This window comes from Strigops habroptila, chromosome 7 (genome assembly GCF_004027225.2).
Source record: "Strigops habroptila isolate Jane chromosome 7, bStrHab1.2.pri, whole genome shotgun sequence".
In the NCBI taxonomy this organism is placed as follows: domain Eukaryota; kingdom Metazoa; phylum Chordata; class Aves; order Psittaciformes; family Psittacidae; genus Strigops; species Strigops habroptila.
Genome location: NC_044283.2, coordinates 25,083,824 through 25,107,145, shown reverse-complemented (window position 1 = coordinate 25,107,145; position 23,322 = coordinate 25,083,824). Strand labels below are relative to the sequence as shown.

At 41.0% G+C, this 23,322-nt stretch overlaps 1 protein-coding gene across 1 annotated transcript in view; it reads right to left on the bottom strand.

Moving 5' to 3' along the window:
* LIMCH1 (LIM and calponin homology domains 1) overlaps window positions 1-23,322 on the bottom strand; it is a 188,482-nt gene that overhangs the window by 83,835 nt on the left and 81,325 nt on the right. Inside the window, exon 3 of the mRNA XM_030492195.1 lies at window positions 21,695-21,764. Within this exon, the coding sequence (XP_030348055.1) occupies window positions 21,695-21,764 (70 nt within the window). The remainder of the gene's footprint in view (window positions 1-21,694; window positions 21,765-23,322) is intronic.

Below are 23,322 nucleotides of genomic sequence, written 5' to 3'. Positions count from 1 at the left end.
ACACAAGCGCATTCAATCTACACTAATAAAATGAAAATAAGCAACAACAAAAAAACCCTCAAAATCACACCATGTGAATTGATGGGGGTGGCAGGGTGCTCTAAAAAACAAGCCCGAAATAAATGAAATGTGTTAAGCAAATCTAATTGTGAGTACACTTGTCCTCCAGATACCAAAAAGCATAATGTTTAAAATCAAAAGCCTGTAATGCTTTGAGCAAATCAGAACCATAGCGGCACTATGCAGGAAATTGTCTTTGAATTTTCCTACATCTGTCCTTCACCATCAGATTATTTGCCTTTTAAGATCTTTGCCCTGTAACAAATTTCAACCACATTTATAAGCTTCTTAAACAATGCAGTGCATTACTATCATTTGTATGACGGTTATAATTAAAATCCCCAAACAGGAACAGCCATGTTGTGTATAGTGAAAAGCAAATGCAAGGGGCTCAGAATATAAAAGGGCATTGAAGGTCCTGGGAAGGTAGTGAAAATGTTATGCTGGGCACAGAATGGACGATGTGTCTTATTTCTGCAATTTTTTAAATTGAGATTAAATTCCCTGTAGCACGGTATGACGTAAAACGAGGAAAGAGACATTGCAGGAAAGGAGAACCACAACCGGGAAAGAGAGAAGAAAATAATGGGAGGGGACCATATGAAAGAACATGAGCAAGAGCAGCCTTCAACTCAACAGGCAAGAGCAAACCACGGGGGGATGGGAGGGGTGCACATAGCACGAGCACAAGGATGACCCTATGACTTCACTAGTTAAGTAGGTCCTGATATTTCTCCTTGCTGCAACAGGTCATTATCCCTCAAGACACAAATAAAACATTTAAACAAATGGGGGCTCAGTCAACATCCTTGTTGTTGAGGGAGAGAGCAATCAGATTTGCCAAACTCAAGATACACCCTGAGTAAGATGGCTTTGTTTACAGCAATGAAGACAGAACATAAGCAGGCAGGAAAAAAAAGCCCAAAGCATTTCCAGGCCATGCACTGGCTCTGATGCTAATGAAATCACAGCCAGATGTCAGCCAGATGTCAGATTTCACCCAGTCTTGGAAACGGGTGCCTACTGATGCCATACTGTATGTAACAGCCATGCCATGGCCAAGGAAGAGGACATATCCTTTCCATCCCCTCTCCACAGCTTTTTAGTCCCAGATGATAGCACTTGGCTTGTGAATGTTTGGGCCTCAGTTTCATGACTTCTTTCGTTACTCACTTTTCACATTTTTGATGAACAAAGCTCAGCAAGAGCAGGGTTAAAAACAAACTCATGTACAGTGAATTGCAGGCAAAACCTCCTAGAAGGTGCTGGGAATTCACCTTGCAAATCCAGAGTCTCGTGGGTAAAACCAGAATGAAAAAAGACACCACCAAAAGAGCAAAGCATGGTTCCTTCTGCTGTGATGGAAAGGACTATTATTTGTCTCACTCTGCCTTGTTGGTTGGGCTATGAAGTGGGTCAGTACAAGACTTAACTGCAGAGTGGGTTAGGGCAAGAGCTACACAAAAGACAAGATTGAAAGAAACATCACAACAATAATGTTCTCAATGCAACTGGAGCTCAGCACCTGTGGCATCTACCCCTTCTTAACCTGACAATAGTTCTGCTGTCTATCTGGAGAGATAAAAAGATCATGAAGACAAATTTGACCTTTATTTGCATTATAAGTTATGGAAGTATGACTGACCTAAACACAGATGACAAGGAACCCTGAAACCACAGCTAGTGCTACAGTGCTTCCCTCAGGACTTCCACTTGGGGAAACTGGGCACTCTTCATTCTCAGCGAATGCGTGGCTGCTGGCCCACTGCTGAGCTTTACAGCAAAATATAAAAAACAGGCAAGAAATTCACAACTAAGGAGAACATGCTGTTTCCTAAGTTTGGTTTATTTGTATGTGATTATAAGGACATGATAAAGCATTATGGAAAGCACACAGTCTGACTACAGATTTAGAAGATCTCAAATGCAGCAATCCCAAACAAAGTGCTTAAAGTAAACAAAAAAATACATACACTTCAGATTTAAAGTTGCAAGTCATAAGAAATACTACATCAGATACTGTGAAAACAATACCAGCCTATAAGTCAGGGGGGCCCAAGCAATGGCACCACTAAAGAAACTAACCTGAGCATTAAGTATTGGCAAGTATGGTTTTCCACTAGACATATTGTTAAAGCTTATTACCCCACATACAAAAAAAACCCCCAAGGAAATTCATAGAGGAATAAAGTTCAATTACCTCCTGAGTGATACACCCAAAAAGTACAGTCCTGGGGTAATCCAAAGGAATGCTACAAATAACTTAAGCTCCAACACAAATAAGCCCATTAGGTGTTATGTGCAGCCATCAACTACAACCAAACACTGCTGAAGAAACCTTTGCCTTTCCTGGCTGCTGTCAAGGTAATTGTATGTTAAGCCATGGCACAACAGATGCTTTTAAAAAGCTATTTATGTGTTCCTGCTAAGATACTGTTCTACGGTGATAAAGAAGATTACCTATGTAAAGCAAATATATGTGTTAAAATTTATTCGATGTTTCCTTAATTGTTTTAGCAGGTCTAGCAAAAGATACTGCCTTTTTTCACGTACCCTGCCTTCCTTTCTCTGCCTGCAGACTGCAGGCCTCATGAGATCCCTTTGATCACATTTGATACCTCAGGGCACTGTCACCCAATGCGTGCTTTCTATATTTTGACTCGACTGTAGAGAAAATAGCCTTGTTTTCCAGGAAGAGCAGCGTTGACTATGCAAGGAACCCAGCTCCAGGCAGATGCAACTTGCCGCAGGACCTTTGGGGATGGAGGGGGTTAGAAAATGAGGAAAAATCCTGTGCATCATGAGCCTGACCACCTGAAAAGGTGTGTCTGAGGGTCTTTAGTTACCTGACCAGCATAATCTATTATAAACCAGTAGAGGTAACTTAAAGCATAAACAGTGCACCTGTGTGAACATTCAGAGATGACTATCTGGAAAAATACTTCTCAACCTGTGATGAAGTAAACTTGACTTTACTTTCTTGCTCTTTTATGTGGTATGTTCTCTTTTGCTTCGTATATGAAGTGAATCTATCTTCCATTTAAAGCCAAAAATAGTAACAGTTGGCCAATACTTGGACTTCTCTCAGCAAAGACAGCAATTTACTACACAAGGATCAGGATACTACTATGCAGCTGGAGTCATTGGAGGGCCTCTGCATCCCAATGTCCAAGTACAGCTGCTGTAGGTGGGCCTCAAAAGATGCAAGAAAGCTGCCTGTGGGCGCCGGGGGCCTGGCAGTAGCTGTTAAAATCGGACCAAATCTCTGCTCCCTAAGGCAAATGGCAAAATAGTGAAACCGCCAAGGAAGACTCATTCCTGCTCAGTTCGTGACCTCTGCAAAAAAAGCAACAAATTCCATTTCTCCTTTCAAATTAAACATCTACTCTTTATTGCCAAGGAATATGTTTTAATAATCCGTGGTGTTCAAGGGTTGATAAACATCAGAAATCTCTTTGCTGCTGTTACATGATACCTGACATACATTTTCCCCCCACTCGTAGCTTTGCATTTTCATGCCAGCATTACATAAAACACACTAGACTCCTATAATGTACATGTTGGGGTCTCCTTGCAAATACTTCTAAAAGAAGCTGTTCAAGTCCAAAAACCACCATTTTTTTTTAATTGGCTTTTTGTATTGAATGCTGTTCCAACACGTTCCACATGGAAAACCTACATTATTGTTTTTACTTCCATTAAAAAAAAAAATAGAAAGCTTTCATATTTAGATGTCTAGAATGATTTTGGTGAGGAAAAGGAAGTGGAAGAAAAACAATAACTTTCAATTTGCTCCAAGTGCATTTTACAGACAACCAAAATATCTGTGCACAAAGATGCTAAGTAAATCAGTGCCCATTCTTAACTTCGACCATACACAGTGTAACTGCCTAAATTACTAAATACCACAACATTCAATCCATGTATCCGTTGTTTGCTTCTCAGATTTGAAAACATACATTTGGTGTTTAGATGGCATGGCCATAACTGTCAGTCATCTTGAATATCTCCAGTTTGGGGCTTTTTAATGGTAAATATTCAACGCAAGATGAGTTACCCAATAGTTCGGCAGTGATTTATTTTCCAGCCCTTTTCAACCATCCATAAAGCATTCCCTTAGGTATAATTGAAGAACTGGCACAATTATTCAGGAAGCTATGGTAGTTGCAAACCTAGACGGACTATGCAGAATAGCCAACTTAAATTACTAATGTTCGTTAAGCCTGTAGAGGTCATGCAAATATGCCTTTGAAGGGCCACTTGGAAAGCAGGATTCATGGATTACATCTGGATGCCAGAGTCATTTGCAATTGGGAAGGCTAAGCTTTCAGGAGGAATACAAAGTAGTACAATAATACACTGTATTTAAAAAGCAGAATTACCTCACATTAATGGGCATACAATCAGTGATTAAAACAAGAGGGAAAGAAAGGAACTCTTCTTTAATACAGTATATTCCTATTGCAGAAGACAGCAAAGGATCTCTCCTCCTACAGGACAGATACTCCTGTTGTTCAGTTTTCTGTCAACATACTAGAGGCATACTTCTGCGTCATCCTCTTTCCCCTAGGAATGCACAAAGCAACAAGGGTAGGGAGATGAATACATGCATCACACCAAGTCTTCAGGAACAGGAGCTAAGGAGTGGAGATGGCAGAAACAGCTTGTCACATTTGTTGGTGAAGGGAAAAGAAAGGGAAACAAATCAGCTATCACTGATAACTTCATTCCTAAAACTTCAGTTCATACCGTGTCCTCTGACCTAACCAGACTTGATATCACCTTTTGTTTGTAGAAGAAAACCACCAACCATGCTTATAGTTGAGTTTACCTGGGTATAACCAGTGGCTCCTGCTCAGAACAGCCACAAATAAGGCTAGCAGAGACGTTCATGCACCCTCAAACAACAAGTTTCCAACTCCTCACCTACTACTTCTGAAAACCTTTGCAATTTAAAGCTACATTCTATAGATAGAGGTAAAACTTAGCTGATGAGAGTGTACAAAGGAAAAAGGTAAGTTTAAAAGGAAATATTTTTTCCTTTCCCCAGCAGAGAGATGGGACTCAAGAGTTCATTTGATTGTTCAGAGAGAGGTATATCTAGACAGCAGAGCCAGTGAAGTCCAGCAAGATTATTAGGCCAGGCTCTATGGACTGTGAAAGCAGCTGTACTAGCTCCAGAGCCAACAAGAAGCCGTCAGCAATTTAGCTGATTTAAAGCACTGCAGAGTCCCAGTCCCCAGCCAGCTCACATGTCTCCAAACCACTCCTGCAGGTGAAGATTTCTGGAAAACGCAAATGTTACACATGGCTACCCAAAATCAGCTCAAGGCCAGCGGGACTTAATGGCTTTGACAAGCACCTCTGTGCTGCCTTTCCTAGTGACTGAGGAGTATTTATCAGCCAGTACTGCCTTGCCTGAATGGATGGACCCAGCTGAGGCTCAGCACTGTGCTGAAGCTAATCAGCCCTTAAATCTGGAGACTCTACTAAGAGCTACTTGGGGCTTACAAGGTCAACAGATGTAGCCCCATCTAAATATAGGGGATACAGAGCTATGCAACCGCCTTAGGTGTTGTGGTAATACTGCCCAAACTGCAGCACAGGGAGCCCAATCACCTAGGAGGTACCAGACCCTGCGCACACATGTTCTTTCTACATGCACACGTACATGCCAGTTAGCCCAGAGCTGCACAGGGGCTTCAGCATGCCCCATGCTCTGCATATGACTGCAGAGAGCCTGGAGAGTCAGCTAGCACATGAGCAGTGCCCACTTTCTGGGGCTTTTTGGCTACCTGGAAATCCCTAAATGTGCTATGCTGCACTCCTAAGCTGGTCTCATGCATTTGGGCCACTCTGAACAGGAAAGGTGCTAGTGTCGAGCAGTTCTCCTGCAAGAGCTGTCCTGTGGCTGTGCCAAGCTAGGGTGATAGATGCTGCTGCCAAACCCAGCGGACTGTTCAGTGAGTTGCCCACACCCACAACACAGAGGTTATCCAGGGTTTTCCATTCTCTGGCATATCTCAAACTCCACCTTCCATTACCCTGAATAGAGCAGTTGACTGTTTTTCCTCTTATTTACATCCCATCCACTTCCTAACTTCAGACTGGTTCTTTTATTCCTCCAACTTGTATTGTAAAGTTATAAAGGACAAGAATATTTGTACACTTAATACAAAGAGAACAAATTATACTGGAAGCTGTGATGGAGAATACTGACCACAGTCTTTGAAGTTCTTGGTCTGCAATTTGCTTACATAACAGTTTGTACACAGGCTTAACTGCTGGATTTCTAATATTGCTCATCAAATTTCAGCCAAACAAAATAGAATAAGCAAGGTGAACTATTCATGGGAAGATAAAGTATCTGAAAGAATTTTTTTATGCAAGTACAAGAACACCAAGAACTCACAGTTCTTCAAAAATATGTAGAAGTCTGGAATCCAAGGAGTTTCAGTTCTCTAAGATCATATTTTAGAAAGTAAATTTTAATCAGGATTGGGTGGCTCAAGAGATTGGGTAACAGTATTTAAAAAAGCAAGTGATTAATCTCTGATCAGCCAGAGGGTAGGGACTAAAGAGCATTTAAGGTCTCAAACACCCCTGGGAACTAGCCAGCTTAATCTAATACTGTGGGTGCTGCCTCTAGGCAGATTTTTGATTTTATATTTTCTCACACACAGTCCTCATGCTTATAAGTAGCCTCCAAATTTCACTAAACTACTCCGTTATCCTCTCCAAAATTCTGCATTTCAGTTATGCTATGAAGACCCAACAGCAGTTAGATCCTAGGTTTGCTGATAACACTGTGCCAACAAATACCTTGTTTCTCTGTTTTCTTTCTAACTGCAGCTATGTGTTGTTTCTTAATTATAAACTTCTGAAGGCAGAGACTTCAGATGCCATATAGTGTCTAGCATAAAAGGGATAAAGGACACCCATATCAGTAAGTTGACACTTACTTTGCAGGAAAACGGGTTTTGATAACTGCCAACTGTATCATTCAAAGATCTGAGACACTCAGAAATTGAGGGCAGGCATATCTGAAGATACAGCTCCTAAACTTCCTTCAAAATAATCATAATATTGGATTGGCTTTTGCTCTTTTGTTGTTTTAGACAGAATGAAAGAACAAGTAACAACTGGCGTGACATTGCTGAAGATAAAGTATCACCCATTCTAATACAATTCTGCTAATACCTTACTTACTCAAATTTTTGTTTGACTGCAACACTTCTCTGAGAGGATGTAATTACCTCGCTTCTTCCTTGTCTAAAATTCTAGTCCACTGAGATATCAGATGCTACCCAGCCACTATTCAGCACTGTAAAAACAACATACAGGTGTGCACACTAAGAAGGAAGATCAAACTAGTCTGTTTCTCAAAAAAACCCAGAACAAAACAAACCCCAGCCTCCTATAACAAACTTTGTCATGTTTCTTTTTCACGTAAGTCTGTTACTAAACACTGACTTTAGCAACAAATTTTACTTGTTCATTTGGTGCACATTTATTTGTTTACTTACTTTTTTTTTGCCTCTATATAGGCTTTTATAAAATATCTGACAGCACTCTCCAGGGACCATCCATTTGATTTACCAATTTGCAGCTGGTTTTGCCAATGACAGATGCAATTTCTGCATTTGTTCATAATTTTTTTATGAATCACAGAATGGTCAGGGCTGGAAGGGACCTTAAAGATCATCCAGTTCCATCCCCTCTGCCATGGGCAAGGACACCGTCCACTAGACCAGGTTGCCCAAAGCCCTGTCCAACGTGGCATTGAACACTGCCAGGGATGGGGCAGTGTTCTCTGGGCAACCTGTGCCAGTGTCTCACCACCCTCACAGTAAAGAATTTCTTCCTAACGTCCAATCTAAATCAACCTTCTTTCAGTTTAAAGCCATTAGCCATTGTTCTTGTAAAAATTGAATTACTATATGTCCTTGTAAAAAGTCCAGTTTCCAATACATAGTATCAAGCCTATAGGGTTTTTGGTTTGAGGTTTTTTGAGTGTTCCTTCTGTTTGGTCAGTTGTATTCTAATTTGTTTGTATTTTCTTTAAAAATCAACAGCACAGCGAAACAGCTTGTCTGTGTCTGATGCATGTGGACTCTCAGGACATTTCAAGTTATGCTTTTCATGCAGTTGTTATGGTTTAAGAAGCAACTTCTGTCTGACCTCTTTAGGGGTAACAGGAGAAACTTAACGAAAGAAAACATCTGAGTATTGTACAAAAATAAAAGGTTTATTCTGCTTCTGCATATGTCAAGTAAAAGCTGTATAAGTCATTTTTCTAGATCAGAAGTTGAGAAATTTTATTAGCTTGCGCTACTGACCTGTGCAAGCAGTCTTCTGGCACGATTTTCATAACTTGTTTACAGTATCACCTCAGTGATATCCAGAACTCCTTGTTATCTCCACAAGGGTCAAATTCCTGACATGTATTAATTGCACTGAAAATTGCCCTGGATTACTTGAAACCTCAAATAACTGAACCTATTCACCATCCTCACTTTTAAATAACAGAGGACATACTGTATAGCAGTGCTAATACTTTGCGGCTGATTCCTGTAACTCCAGAAATTATAATATAAATGTCACTTTTTATCTAGCAGGTCTGTCAGCTTTGGTCTGAAAACCAGGCTCAAAAAGCAGAGAGCGTTTATAGCATGGCCCTACTCAATGCATGCGGCAGGAGGAGACAGGAAGGACAAAAAGGTTAAAAACAAATATCACTGACCAGCATTGCTGATCCACGCACTGCTGGCCAAGGAAACAGAGTCACTTCACAGTTCAGTCCTCCCTAGTTGCCAAAATTACCTTGGATCCTTCCCATAGTTAGCCAAAGACTAGCTGATGCCTGCACAGTAAGTTTGTGTACCACTGACACTTGAGCTTTACGGTTGTGGATACTGGGCTCCATCTCCTCATGTCCATCACCAGGGAATCAGGCCTGCAGCTTCTCCCTGAAGGCACTCACCAAACAGCTTCACAGGAACCCCTACAACTGCATTATCGGGGCCTGAATGCAAAGATCAGGATACAAAACCCTACTGGAAACTCACATGTTCAGCCAGCAGCGGGCATTAGCTCTAAGATCTCTAATGCTGTTGCTAGGCAGAAGTGGTAAAGTTAGGATTGGTTTTGGAAAAAACAGCAAGCCTGCTTCCAGCCAAAGCAGAAATGGTATTCAAAGGACAACAGCAACAAGGCAGCTTTCGTTAAGAGAAGGTATTAGAAATATCCATGAGTGCTTGGTAACACCCATGGGATTTGTTGGTTATGCAGCCAAGCTACACAGCACCCAATGAACCCAACAGTTATAAAAGGTAAGAAGCAAGAGCACCAGCAGCCCAGGCTATCAGTTTTAAGGCTTGAAGTTTGTTGCCCCACAACAGGTGCAAGGGTGAGATTCACATCTGGCACTCGGTCCAATGTGCCTCCCAACACACCAATACGACTTCGCAACACATTAAGTCAAGTAACATCTCTCTAGCTGTTGCAGTAAAAGGAAACCAAATAATAACACCACCATGACTAAAAAGGAAAAGAAAGGGGAAGGGGAGAAAAGCATAATGTTTACCATCAGCCTTATGGGGAAACACAAGCTTGATCCAAAATTGTGCTTGAGAAGTACTACAATTCAAAGAGAAAAGCCAAGGTGATGAAGGACCATGCAGAATTGACTGAAAAAAGCCAAGTTGAACTCAGTACACATTTCGATGCATGCACACATTTAGCAAGTTCAATACTCTCTCCTTATTGAAAAGCCTGAAAAGAAAACTCCCTTTCACACATCGCACAGTAATAAATCAGTGCACACTATTGCCTCAAGTAGAAACAGTCATTCACCATCTAAATAACAGTGCTTCCCACATGAAGATGAGGAGGCAGAAGCAAAGAGAGACGTGGTAATAATGAAGACTTTAACAGAATGATACCACCTGAAATAGCTGAGGATTGCCTCTGTACTGCAATATTAATTTTCTAGACCATTACTTACATTGCTTGTCCAGAAATGAATGTGTAATTCTCCTACTAAGCTGTGGGACAGATTTCCACATAGTATCACAAGGCTCTTCAGATTTCGAAAGGTTAACAGTTAATGGCTTTGATGCGCCTCGGTCAGATAGTTCAGCCTACCACCGTATTTTTGCACAAGCAATTAACTAAGCTGCTTCCTCTGCAGCATTAATTTTAACAGGTTTACAATAGTATCATTAGACCTCTGGACATTTAAGAGGAAGCACATTACAATTGAAAAGTACCGTGCCAAGCAGGAAACAAGTGGCTTCAATCCAGGAGCACTGAGGAATGCAGAAGGCAAGGAGAATTCAGTGGCAGATAATTCAGCCTCTATGAACTCTTGACCACAACACCAGACTGCAGAATTTTACTGGGCTCTTAAACCAAAGAAATAACTGCACACGGATCTTTAAGGCACTAGTTTTCCACTAGTTTGCTTTTTTGCTTGTTTGCTTTAAGCCAGGGAAACAACTGCAATGTGATCTTTGGAGCAAGACACGTTCCATCATCTGCATTCAGCACGTAGGCTCCTGCTAGTGACATGCACATCATCTGACAGAAGTCCACTTACACTGCCCGGAAAGGTTTTCAGCATAGAAACAGTACGAACAGTTGCTAGCAGACGTAAACTGCAACAGACTTCACTGAGTTGATTCACAGCCAGGAAGGGGATTAAAGACAGCATTCTTCTGCCACCATCTTCAGCGCAAGGGCTGGGGTCATAACAGACTGTTGCTAACTCATGCTTGCTCCCCTTTCACCAGAGAAGAAGGTAAAGGAAGCTTAATCCTCCCTGGCCCATTTTCAGGTGGCAGATCTGTTGGTCTGACCACACTGTGGAAACTTTTGTTCCTGCTCACATCACAGGGACTGTTCACACTAAGAACTATTGGAAGGCGCCCTCCCGTTTCACATTTCCAGCGCTACTGTTAGCCAGTTATCAACATTCTCTAGATCATATCACATGGATTTTATGTGCAGCACCACCTGTCTCTCAGATGCTGTGAGAATGAAGGGTAGCAGCAAATAACGGCAAATATTCTTACTCTGGTCAACCCCATTTACACTAAATTTAGCTCTCACTCTCTCAAATAAATACTGGCATCTGGCTGTTCCCTGCAGTAGAGGCTACATGTCACTGACAAAAACAGTTGAGGATCAGAGATTGTATTTATAGCACAGACCTACAGACTCCAACCTGTGAGAGGCTTTCCAGAATTAGAGAGTGAGAGTACTACTAAGTATAGTTTTAAACACAGACAACCTTTAAGCTGAGGATTTCAGGATGAGACTTTCCCGGGTTCCAGTGGTCTTCAGTTTTGGCCAATAACTTAAGGATTGCATCTAAGTATAAACTCCCCAGCTGCAGTTTCGAAACTGCTTATCAGAAACTGATCAAATAACATCTTCCCCACCTTGGTGAGCTTCTTCCCTCCTGCCTGCGCTCCTGCTCATGCAGCTACATGCTGCAAGATGAAGGAGAAGGGTATTTTTCAGCCTGAGCAGCTGTCCACTCTAGCTAATAACTGTATGAATGCTAGTGCTGACATCGTAGAATCATCTACCAGCATCTGTAACTTCTCTGGGCAACCTGTTCCAGTGCCTTACCACTCTCATAGCGCAGAATTTCTTCCTAATATCTAATCTAAATCTACCCTCTTACAGTTTAAAGCCATTCCCCCTTGTCCTATTGCTACATGTCCTTGTAAAAAGTCCCTCTCCAGACTTCTTGTAGGCCCCCTTTAGGTACCAGAAGGCTGCTAAAAGGCCTTCCTAGAGCCTTCTCTTCTCCAGGCTGAACCACCCCAATTCTCTCAGCCTGTCTTCATAGGAGAAGTTCTCCGGCCTCTGATCATCTTCATGGCCCTTCTCTGGACTTGCTCTAACAAGCCCACATCCTTCTTGTGTTGGAGGCCCCAGAACTGCACACAGTGCTCCAGGTGGGGTCTCATGAGAGCAGAGTAGAGGGGCATAATCAACTCCCTTGACCTGGTGGCCACGCTCCTTTTGATGCAGCCCAGCATACAGTTGGTTTCTGAGCTGTAAGTGCACGTGCTGAGTCATGTTGAGCTTCTCATCAACCAACACCCCATGGTCCTTCTCCTCAGGGCTGCTTTGAATCCAGTCTCTCCCCAGCCTGTATTTGCTCTTGGGATTGCCCCAAGCCGGATGCAGGATCTTGCACTTGGCTTGGTTAAACTTCATGAGGTTGGTATCGGCCCACCTCTCAAGTGTGTCAAGGTCCCTCTGGATGGCATCCCTTCCCTCCAGCATATCAAGCGAACCACACAGCTTGGTGTCGTCAGCAAACTTGCTGAGGGCGCACTCAATCCCACTGTCCATGTCGCCGACAAAGATGCTGAACAAGATCAGTCCCAACACCAACCCTTGAGAGACACCACTAGTTACTGGTCTCCACTTGGACAATGAGTTGTTGACTGCAAATCTTTCAGTGTGACCATCCTTATCCACCCAAATAAGGTGAAGCGCTTGCTGGTGGCTAAGCACTAAGTGGCTACAGCACCTGCTGGTGAAGACTGAGGCAAAAACTTCATTACGTACCTCAGCCTTTTCCACGTCCTGTGTAACCAGGTCTCCCATTTCCTTCTGAAGAGGGCCCACATTTTCCCTAGTTTGTCACCAACGTACCTATACAAGCTTTTCTTGTTGCCCTTGGTGTCCCTGGCCAGATTTAATTCTATCAAGGCTTCAGCTTTCCTAACCTGATCCCTGGCTGCTCGGACAATTTCTCTTAATTCCTCCAAGACTACCTGTCCTTGCTTTCACCCTCTGTACACTTCCTTTTTGTGTTGGAGCTTGTCCAAGAGCTCCTTGTTCATCCACGCAGGCCTCCTGGCTTTTTGACCTGACTTCCCCTCCTAAGCTTGGAAAAAGTGATCCCTGAATATTAACCAGCTTTCTTGGGCTTCTCTTTTCTCCAGGACTTTATCCCAAGCAGATCCCTGAAGAAGCCAAAGTCTGCTCTCCTCAAGACCAGGGTAGCGAGCTGGAGACGCATGTTATCATCAACATATTCCAGGTACCTCCTGGATTGCTTATGCTCTGCTGTGTTCGTCTCTCCAACAGATATAGGGGTGGTTGAAGTCCTCCACGAAAACCAGGGCTTGTGAACATGAGGAAACTCCTACCTGCCTATAGAGGGCTTCATCCACTTGGTCTTCCTGGTCAGGCAGCCTGTAGAAGGCCCCCACTACAATGTCACCTGTCTCTGCCCCCCCTTCAATCCTGACCCATAAGTTCTCAGCCAGCTCCTCTTCCATGCTCAGGCAGAGCTCCATGAGCTCCAGCTAGTCACTGACATAGAAGGCAACACCCCCTCCGCATCTTCCCTCCCTGTCCTTCAATGAACCTGTATCCTTCCATTCCAACACTCCAGTGATAGGAAGCCATTCCACCACATCTCCATGACGCCAGTAAGATCATAGCCCTGGAGACGTGCGCATGTCTTTAACTCCTGTTGTTTATTTCCCATGATATGTACATTTGCATAGAAGCCTTTAGAAGGTGTAGGAAAGTCAAATTCAGAGCAGCTGAAAACAACCATAGCCTCTTAAGTTTTTCTTAAGGACAAAAGCTGACACTTCTTTTAGCCTCAAGGCATGCATAGCTGTAGTTCTGCTTATTTTAAGAGTGCTGGCCTAAACACATGCAGCACACTTTTTATAACCTCATTGCTTATAACACTCATTTTATAATCTCAGTGCTTCTTTTTATAACCTCATTGGAAAACTAATCAATTTTGCAACATAAGTTACCCATAGATTGCAGGTGCCTGGGTACAACTCCAACAGTGCCCACATTCGGGTGACACAGTTGCAGACTCAGGGCATCCAATTCCTCCACTGAAAAGTTCAGAAGATGGCACATGCCTGCAGAACACATGGTATTTGCCCAACTATTAAGAGAAGCCATGAGCGTCAACAGTGGGGTTTGTCCTGGGAGTTTAAGTCATTCTGCTCAGGAGGCCCTTCATTTCTAAGACAACAGCTGAAGAAAGGCACTGGATTCTTCATCTAGCATAGCCCTAAGCTACATAGTAAATGGCATTTTGTTTGCTAAACTATTATTTTTTTCTGATACTTCCAGATACTTAGAGTTTACTCTTAAAAAGTAATTGGCATTTCTGAAACACTCACTCAACCACAGTCAGTAAACCAATGTGATGCAAGTCACGGTTGAACTTGCAGAAGGACACTTTAGGATCTGAAATCAAATCTAAAACTTAATCCAGTGGGCAATGTGCATTTTTCATGGGTAAAAAGCAAACTCCTCCTGGAAGCCAGCTGCCTTGCCCAACCAGAGGAAAGACTGGTCATTTATAGAAAAGGTTAATGCCACGATAAATGCAAGTTAACATTTCAGCTGCCTAGCATTAGGGCTTCAGTAGCAGCAATGTCTTTCTTTTTGCCATTTTCAAATGTTACCCCTGGAATCCTTCACCTTATTAAACCTCCCATATCCATAAAAAAAAGCAAACAATTATTACATAAGCCTTTATTTATATAGTTTTATAAATAATGTCTTTGTGAAGTCACTTGACAGCCCCAAAACAGGTAGACTGTTTACTTTAAATAAGTGCTTTTTCTAAAGCGTGGTAGTTAGCTTTCCCTTCTCAAGGCTGGGCAATAAAATAGTGTCTGTGTAAAACAAAAAAAAAATTCAAAGAGGAGATCCTCTGCAGTGACCATCCTCTCTTGGTTTTAACACAGAAAAGGTTCCCTTTACCTCTGCATTTGCATATTAAGATTTTAAATTATTCAATGTAAATAAAGCCATAGTTGAAGACTCAAGTTGGGAGAGCAGTTTAAAACCAGACTGTGAACAACACGGGAATGCCTGTGATATTTTTGTAAGTGTTATTTGTATTAACATACTGTCTAAGAGTTCTGGCCACAGAGTAGGATTCATGGGGTGAGGTGCTAGACAAAAAGAGACTAGCAGATGATCCTTGCCACAAAGAGCTTACACATATTATTAGCATTTGGCCAAACCAAGACATGACATTCTCAGGAGCAGATCTCAGCAGGCTCAGGGTACAGCTTAAACTGACTGTGAAACTGCTGCATTTTTGAATCCTAACCAGTCTAGTTTGGAAACAGGTCTCAACAACATGACACTGTTCGCATCTGCCCACAGCAGCTATGGTTCACAGCTGTCCTTCAAGTGTGTCTGCAAACCTTTACCCATCTTGGCTGGTGCCATCTGACCCAACGAGGAAACTGTTCAGGGCACTCTAGATGCTAAATGAGACTTCAACTTCCAACAAGGAACAAATTCCTGGACACTGGCAGAAAGGGACGGTATCCTTAGTATGATGAGTAGTGGTCCCAGCCAACAAATGGCTTAGCTTGAGTGCACCGTTAGCCCTGCAGCCAAAGAAGCATCCAGAAGAAGAAGGAACTTTCAGGCCAGCAATTAAGTTCGTCTGCAGAAGCCCTGGCTGAGTGTGCTGGATGCGGCCAGGGGTGCATGAAGCACACAGAAACCTGTGAGGGATCAAAACCAGCCAATTCAGAAGCAAACAGGTGTAACTCCAAGTTTCACCTCCAGCCATCTTAAACACAACACTCCAGCTGGTAACTGAGGACAGAAGGCACTACTCATGGATGTTAAGGACAGCTCACGAGTCAGAGTGGGATGATGAACATGACCACTATGAGCTGGCTGAACTCACTTCTCTGAGGGTGTGCTTTATAGCTAAATGCAGCTCATGCCATCAAAAGCAAATAAACAAGGTGGGATCATTTACCTCCCTTTGGTTTGTTTTTGTTTGGTTGGTATTTTTCCTTGATAGGTCATGGGTTTTTTTATTAATTTCCTATTAACCCAGTATCTCTTACACCCATACATCAGGTTAAAGATCAAACTTTGAAGCCTGGGCAACACAGGCTGAACCCCAGTGCAGCATGTCTCCAGCACATAGGCTCACTGTCAGATCGATGATTAGTTTCTAGCATCGAAAGTTTGAGAGTTTTGGAGCCAAACCCAACTCCAGAGCAAGCGCATCCATTTCAACCAATAAAATGCTAAATGAGATGCCAGCATTGTATTTTGCATTTGACTCACTAGTTTTCCCTCTAAATAGGAGGAAAGCAATGTTTTCTGGCCTGCATTTGCATGGTTAACTGGAAGCAATAAAAAACTTCAATTTCAGCTGAATTTCAATGTAAAGTTTCAGTTTTTATTGGTTTTCATCTCGTTTTTCCTCACTAATGCTTTCTCTATGCTTCCTGCCAAATTTGAACTGATGGCCGTTTTCCTCTTCAGTGATGAATTAACTATAGCATCACTGTAGATTGTTCCGCACAGACTCTGTTTACAAACAGCCTGGTTAAGAAACACCTGTTAGTTTACTTTTGTATTCTTCATGAAGTAGAAATGTTTGTGAGCATAGCATGCAGCTAAATGCACTAAACAGGAATTTTATAAGGTAGCTCTGTCCAGCTCAGGTGACAACAGAAAAAAAAGGCAAGAAAATCTAAACAAAAAATGAATCTGAAGGCTGAGTCTAGAAAGCTTCTGGGTTAAAAAACCCAAGCAATAGAAGCATACATGGACACAATAATATAAACAATTTTCTTTTAAGGATATTATTGTTTTAGTGAAGGGATTCAATATATATTACAGTATGTGATGAGTCACACTACACGTTGCTGTTCTGAACCACTGGCCAGACCCTAAGTATCATTTTAGTTCAATATTCAGACATCAGAACTGAAGGCATGCACAGGAGGTGCAGAGAAGCCAATCACCACTCAGCAAGGAAGATCCACGGAAACCATGGCAGAATGGTTTGCACAGCATTTTGCTGTGATGTTGACACTTTGCTTTCCATCAGCGTTCACAAAAATGCTTTTGGGATGTGAGTGCCAAGAACTTACTGGTTTTGGACAGTTAGGAGATCTTGCTTTCATTTACTCAACATGTGCCACAACTTACACAAGACTTTTTTACGGATACAGTTGTGCTGGCAAATGAATTTGTCCAACCGCAACAAGTACAAAATAATGAAACAGAAATTATCATATTATGAGTCTAGATATTACAATAGGAGCAGGCTCTTTCCAGAAAGAACTACAAAAAATTAAAGGAAGAGTGAGAAATAAAATGGAATAATGCTAAGATAATATTTTAAGGAAAAAAAAAAGTAACAACTGATGTATGAGTGGAAAGAGTGATAAAAATAATGCACATCAGTCAAATTTCCATGTATTTATCTTCTCTAACTATTTTTAATTCTGTGAAATACACTACACTATATTTGGGTCTTGTAATCTTATTTTCAGGTTCATATCTGCATGAAGAAAAAAGATCTCCTTTGCTGAACCTAATTAGAAGCACAAGTTCTAAAGGCTAGAAGGCTAATATGATGCTGAAATTTCTTTGGGATATCACATTATCAAAAAAATACTTGAATTTACGCAACAGTACAGCATACAAGCAAATCAGCAGCAGCAGCAAACAGGTAGCTGTTCTTAATAAGGTTCATAGCAAGTTCCCAGGGAACACTTTGCCAAGAGAAACTTCCTAGGAAAATAATCACAGAAAAAAACCCCACCTTGTTTTCAAAGGAACAACCTTTTTTAAACAGCACACTACAGTTCTGTTCATCCTGGTGCAACAACCATGCAACCAGGTGACTTTTGCAGAGCTATTTTTTTCCACTGCTAAATCATACCAATGTCACAAAGTTGAGGACCGTACACATGCTGAAAACTGGATGCCACAGTAAATACATTTTTATTCAGTAGTGCTGAAACACAAGCCAAGATCTAAGCTAAAGTTCAGGCCCCCAACTTTGTCTTGACTACTTCCTACTATTATATGTGAGATTCTTTCACACAGCCTCTGAAGTAAGTGTCTGAGCTCCTGTGGGGATTGTTCAAGGAACTGAAGTAATGCTATAAACTCTCCTAAACCCCATCAAACAAAGATAAGGCAGAACCTTTTCTTTTTTCACAAAGTGACATTATTCAGGGACAGGAAACAAAAACTAGAACATTTTTTAATGAGGAAAAAAGATAGTCAACATACAGTGGTTAGCATTATAGAACAAATCTTATCTATAATGATGCTGGAAATCTTCTATAGAATTATATATATCATAAGGCATAGTTGTACAAAAATGTAATTAATAGGAACCTTCTGAATTAGTTCTGCCCACTATGAACGTCATACAAAATGAAAGAAACCAACACTAACTCACTGAAAAAAAAATGCTGGTTTCATAAAAATCACTTACACATTAATTATATTCCTTGTAGTCTAACGATCCATCATTGTAAAACTTCTGCAGCTTCAGGTGGTCTTTTAAATTAGTAACTCAGCCAAAATACTTTCCCAGCCTTGCATAATTAAATACATGAAATGACGCTTCTGGAAAGCTGACAGTCTTAAAACGAAGATGTTCAGTATCAGTTTCTCACATGAGAAAACTTCTTCTGGCAACACAGCTCTTTCAGCAAAGCCTGTTACTCCTATCTAGGTTTAATATGTTCTTTCGGTGTTTTGTGAATTTGCTTTCTGGTGGGAGTATTAGCTTTCTGGATTAATGAATACTGAACAGGAATGAGAAAGCATTTCATCAAATTTAATACTCACTGTAAGTCTGAATACCAAACCATTGGTCCTACGTTTTATTTCATTAAAGCAATGTATCATTTCTGCTGTGATAACAGCAGCAGTCGGCACTTCTGGAGATCAAAGCAAATTACAAACAAGCCTGCCAAGCTGAACGTATGTAATTCTATATGTAATGCTGCATACAATCCACATCCTGACTTAGACTTGCAACTAGACAAAGATTATCTTTGTGCATTTATATGGCCTGTGCTTAGGACATTGGTTTGCAGATCCTCCAATCCTTACTTTAACACTACAAGACTAAAACCAGTAAGTTTTGCTTACATGATTGGTGTTCTGGTATACAAGAGGTCTGTAAATAAACCGTTCCCCCTTAAACCAGATGAGGAAGTCACTGGTAAGAATTTCAGAATAACTGCAGATTCATTTAGCTTTAAACACCAGAAGTTTGCAGAATTCAACCTGTTAACACCAGACCAGTTATACATAATACTTCACAGCAGTGTTATGAGAAGTCACTCAAATGTGAAATACACGCAAAAATTTTTACACCAGATAACACTCAGCTAAACATCTCAGCATGTCTCCAATACAGGCTTCAAGTTCACCATTACTTTCCTTCAATAAAGCATACTTCTTCATCTGTCCTTACAACAACAAAGTAGAAAAGTAGAGTATCATCTGGAGAATTACACTCAAGTAGACATTTTCTGGAGCTAGACAATGTATGACTGTTTGTGTCTCTGGAGGTTTAAGATAAAACAAAAGGCACTTTGAGTACTTCACAATTACTCATAAGTTTTAGCTCCAACTCTGTAAAAAAGAAAACCTACCTCTTGTCTCTGCTAGTGAACTAAATACTTATTCTATCAGGGAATTAATTAATTAATTAATTAATTCTGTTAGAATTATTAAGTTACACTTTTTAGGGAGAAGCAGGATCTAGGAGTTCAAAAGCATGTATCTCATACAAGGCAGAAAAGGTATTGAAGCTTTCACAGAATTTCTACATCTACTAGAGGAAATCACACTCGCTGGGGTGAAATAACTGGAAAGAAGTAACTATATACTATGTCAAGCCAACCAAGGCTAAGATAATAAAGAAAAACTGGCAATAAATAAAGGAATGTTCCTCATCTGTGGTCAACTAACTAGGAGGTGTAAATGCTTCTGGACTACAGCATCAATATTTTTTTTTTAGACACACAGATATTGTACAGGTAAGAGGAAAAATGAAAGATATACACTGCACTCAAACATACTGCTGCTGTCTGTACTTTAAAATAGTTCACCATAAATACACAGACTAGAACACTTGATTATTTAAATTCATATGCAATCCTTAAAACAGCCACTCACCACTGTAACTAAAAATTGGCAACAAAAGTTAGCAAGTATGGAACTAGACACCTTCAAAAGCAAGGGGACATTTGCATGGCTTGCTTTGCTTGGAGCCATTTATTCACAGACCAGTAAAAACACCCATTGGTAATGTCAAGAAGCCAGAAACACCAGTGAACTTTTGTATTTAGCAAAGTAATTACTAAAGCTAAGTAGAGTACACAAGTACAGAGATAAAAAAGCCACTGTCCAACACAAAAAAAGACCTACTGTGTCATTAATAGCCTGAAAACTGGTTGGTTTGGGGTTTTTTTTTTTGATAATGCTTTGAAAACATACATCTTGCAAGAGATTTATCTCAAGGAATGAGAAAAGTGCAAACACATCATGACTTTTTCTATGTCCTTCCTACTACAACCACCTTACCTTTGGGATTTTACATATGAATAGGAAAAAAACCAATGTAATTGAATATCATCCTCTTAAAACAGTCATAACAAAAATTGAGTCTTTCCTGAAAGGGAGCCAAGGAAAAGAAAACTGCACTACTGGTATCTTTTGCAGCTGTTTATGTCAAATATTCATTTCAAATAGGACTGTGTAGGAATAAAATTAGATGGGTTTTAGAGGCAAAACAAAGGCACACAAAGAAACTTCAGAGAAAGGATGGTGGGGATCACAAGTTAAATCCTAATACTAGGTAGTATTCATGCAGAAATATGCCTGTCAATCTACAGGTTTGAATAGCTTCAAAGGCTATGTAATAACATTACAGAACCAATTAAAAAATGAATGTAACAAGGTTTCTAAATACACTGCAATATTTTTAATGTGGTTCATATAAAAGAACATTAATTTGAGCTATCAGCAAGTAATACACTCTGAATCTTACACAACTAAACTACAATGTCAGTAGTGCCCAAACAGGAAGGAGCCATGTATGTGAGTATATCAGTAGTCTAAACTGAGGATGGCCACCTTCCACATCCTCAAGGGTCCTTTTATTTCCAGCCACATCACAAGGGAAAATCAATACAGCCATATTTCTACGTCGCTAACCCTGTTAGACCAAATGCTCGTTGACGCCCCCACCTTCCCAACTGCAGGCACAGGACTGTGCCACCCCTTGAGGTGACCTCCTGAGCACCCGGCGCCACTGGGAGCCCACGGGCTGTAAGCGCATCCTCTGTGGTCTTCCTTGCTTATAACAGATTTTAGCCAACTTTTACTCTGCCCTTAAAGTCAACATGAAACAGCTCCCTAGACAGTCCTGCAATGAATGTTATCTGCAGACTGTGGTAATTTGGGGAAAGAGAAAATGAGACAAAATATACAAGAAGTTTTCTTTCCAAAAAAATACCTTTTTGTGGTGATGGCTTCTAACACACTTTCCAGTCTTTCTAAAGTTATCCACAACAACTGGGAGATGACATATAACCAAGAAAACCTCTGAAAATATACTGTCTCTTGAACACTGCCCTCTTCTGAAAAGAAGACTGTCAGGTTTTAAGGTGACTACACAGAGATTTCAGAGGGACTTGTCTGAGTTTAGTAAGTTAGAAGAATTCAAATTACAAAAATAATTGCTATCTGAAATACACAGTCAATAAAATCAAGGTGCAAAAGCAACAATGAAAGATTTTTCATTTTACATACTTACCAAACCTGCAATAGGGGTCGGTAGTCTATTGATCTTTTTTACCAATCCTGGCTTTATTGCATTCAGCAACCTGTTACAAGAAAGGAGTATTTATCAGTGGCAAGTCACAAAATCCAAAGTATCAAACACTTGTCCCAGCACATAAGGATTTCAATGTGGCTGGAAAGGAAGAGTCTCCCCTTTCTCCCCTCCTGAAAATACATGTGTGTACCCAAAGTTCTACCACTGAAAGAAGAAAGATTAGGAGGAAAAATACCCATAGCACAGTGCCTCAGCAGTACTTATTTTATATCTTAAATTGATCTAAATCACATCAGTCTTGACAGGCTCTGGGTGAACTATCACATCAGTCTGACTCCATGGCCTAGAGGCAGGTCATGCCTGTAAAGGCCCGAGAGCAGAAACCCAGAAGGCATCCTGGTATGACCATAGCTTGTAGCTTGGGAGGACAGTCTGGCAGTTTCTGCACTGCAGGAAAGTGAGAAAAGACATGCATTTTATAGGTGGGTTGTCCATTTTTCTGCATCTGTACTTGAAATTAAATGCCATCCCTGCGTATGTTGTTGAGAACGGAGGTCCCCATAAAATATAAATGTAAGAACACAAACAAGAAGGCAGCTCAAAAAACCCACCTCATCACAAAAAACATCATTAGGCCAGTAATATCACAGTTGAACGCTTTTCAGTGTCCAAGGAATAGCAGCCCACCTAAACAAAGTTCCCCACCATCTATGAACATGCTATGAGAAGTGCTGACATTGCTCATTGTTAGAATATTCAAAAAAATTACTAAGCCCCTAAAAGGAGGAAATTTTAATTATAAAATCCTGTTGCAACAGATGCTGTTTCTTTACCACCCTTCCCCCAACAGAAAACCTTTATGCCTTTTAGCCAAAGGAAAATTCAACCAGTCCCATCCTTTGGGAACGAAGTCCGTAGGTCAAGACTCTTACTTCAAACTCAAGATCTTGGAAGAGAAACAAAGATGTCTATGATAATTTAAAACTCTTTAAAAACAAGAATAGCCACTATGGAAGAGAGCAATCTCTCTTTGTGCTGACACTGTCTCCATTCAAGAACTGACTCTTCTGGCAGCTTACTGTGGTGGTAAAATGATTAACATTTAATATTTGAGAGGTCTGGCTAAGAAGTTTACCCTAACTAAAAGAATATTCCTTTCAACTAAAAGCTAACAGTCTGTGATTGTTTCTAACTCTCTACTTCTGAGCTAAGATAACACAAGGTGTGCTACTCCTACAGGCTCCACCAAGAGTCATCTCTCCATAGTATCACGTTATTTACTGCTGGATTCCTTCTTAGGACTGTGGCACTTTGCAAGCTCATTAAGGAGCCCATCCCTCCCAGGGGTGGACATCTGGCTTTGTTAACACTGAAATGATGGTTTTTCCTCACCTCTTTCTTTTTTGTCCAGAACAGCATACACAGGCTGGGTTTCTGCAATCCCCGGGAGAGAACAGGGGAGCAGAAGGGAAGATGCTATTTTAAGTGTTCTCTAAAATCATAGTTACTAAAGCTTCAGTCCAATCTGTCCTAAATTGTACTTGTGTTATTACACACTTGGAGTCCCTGTATCTCCAGCACCCCCATAATCAGGAGTGGCAACAAAT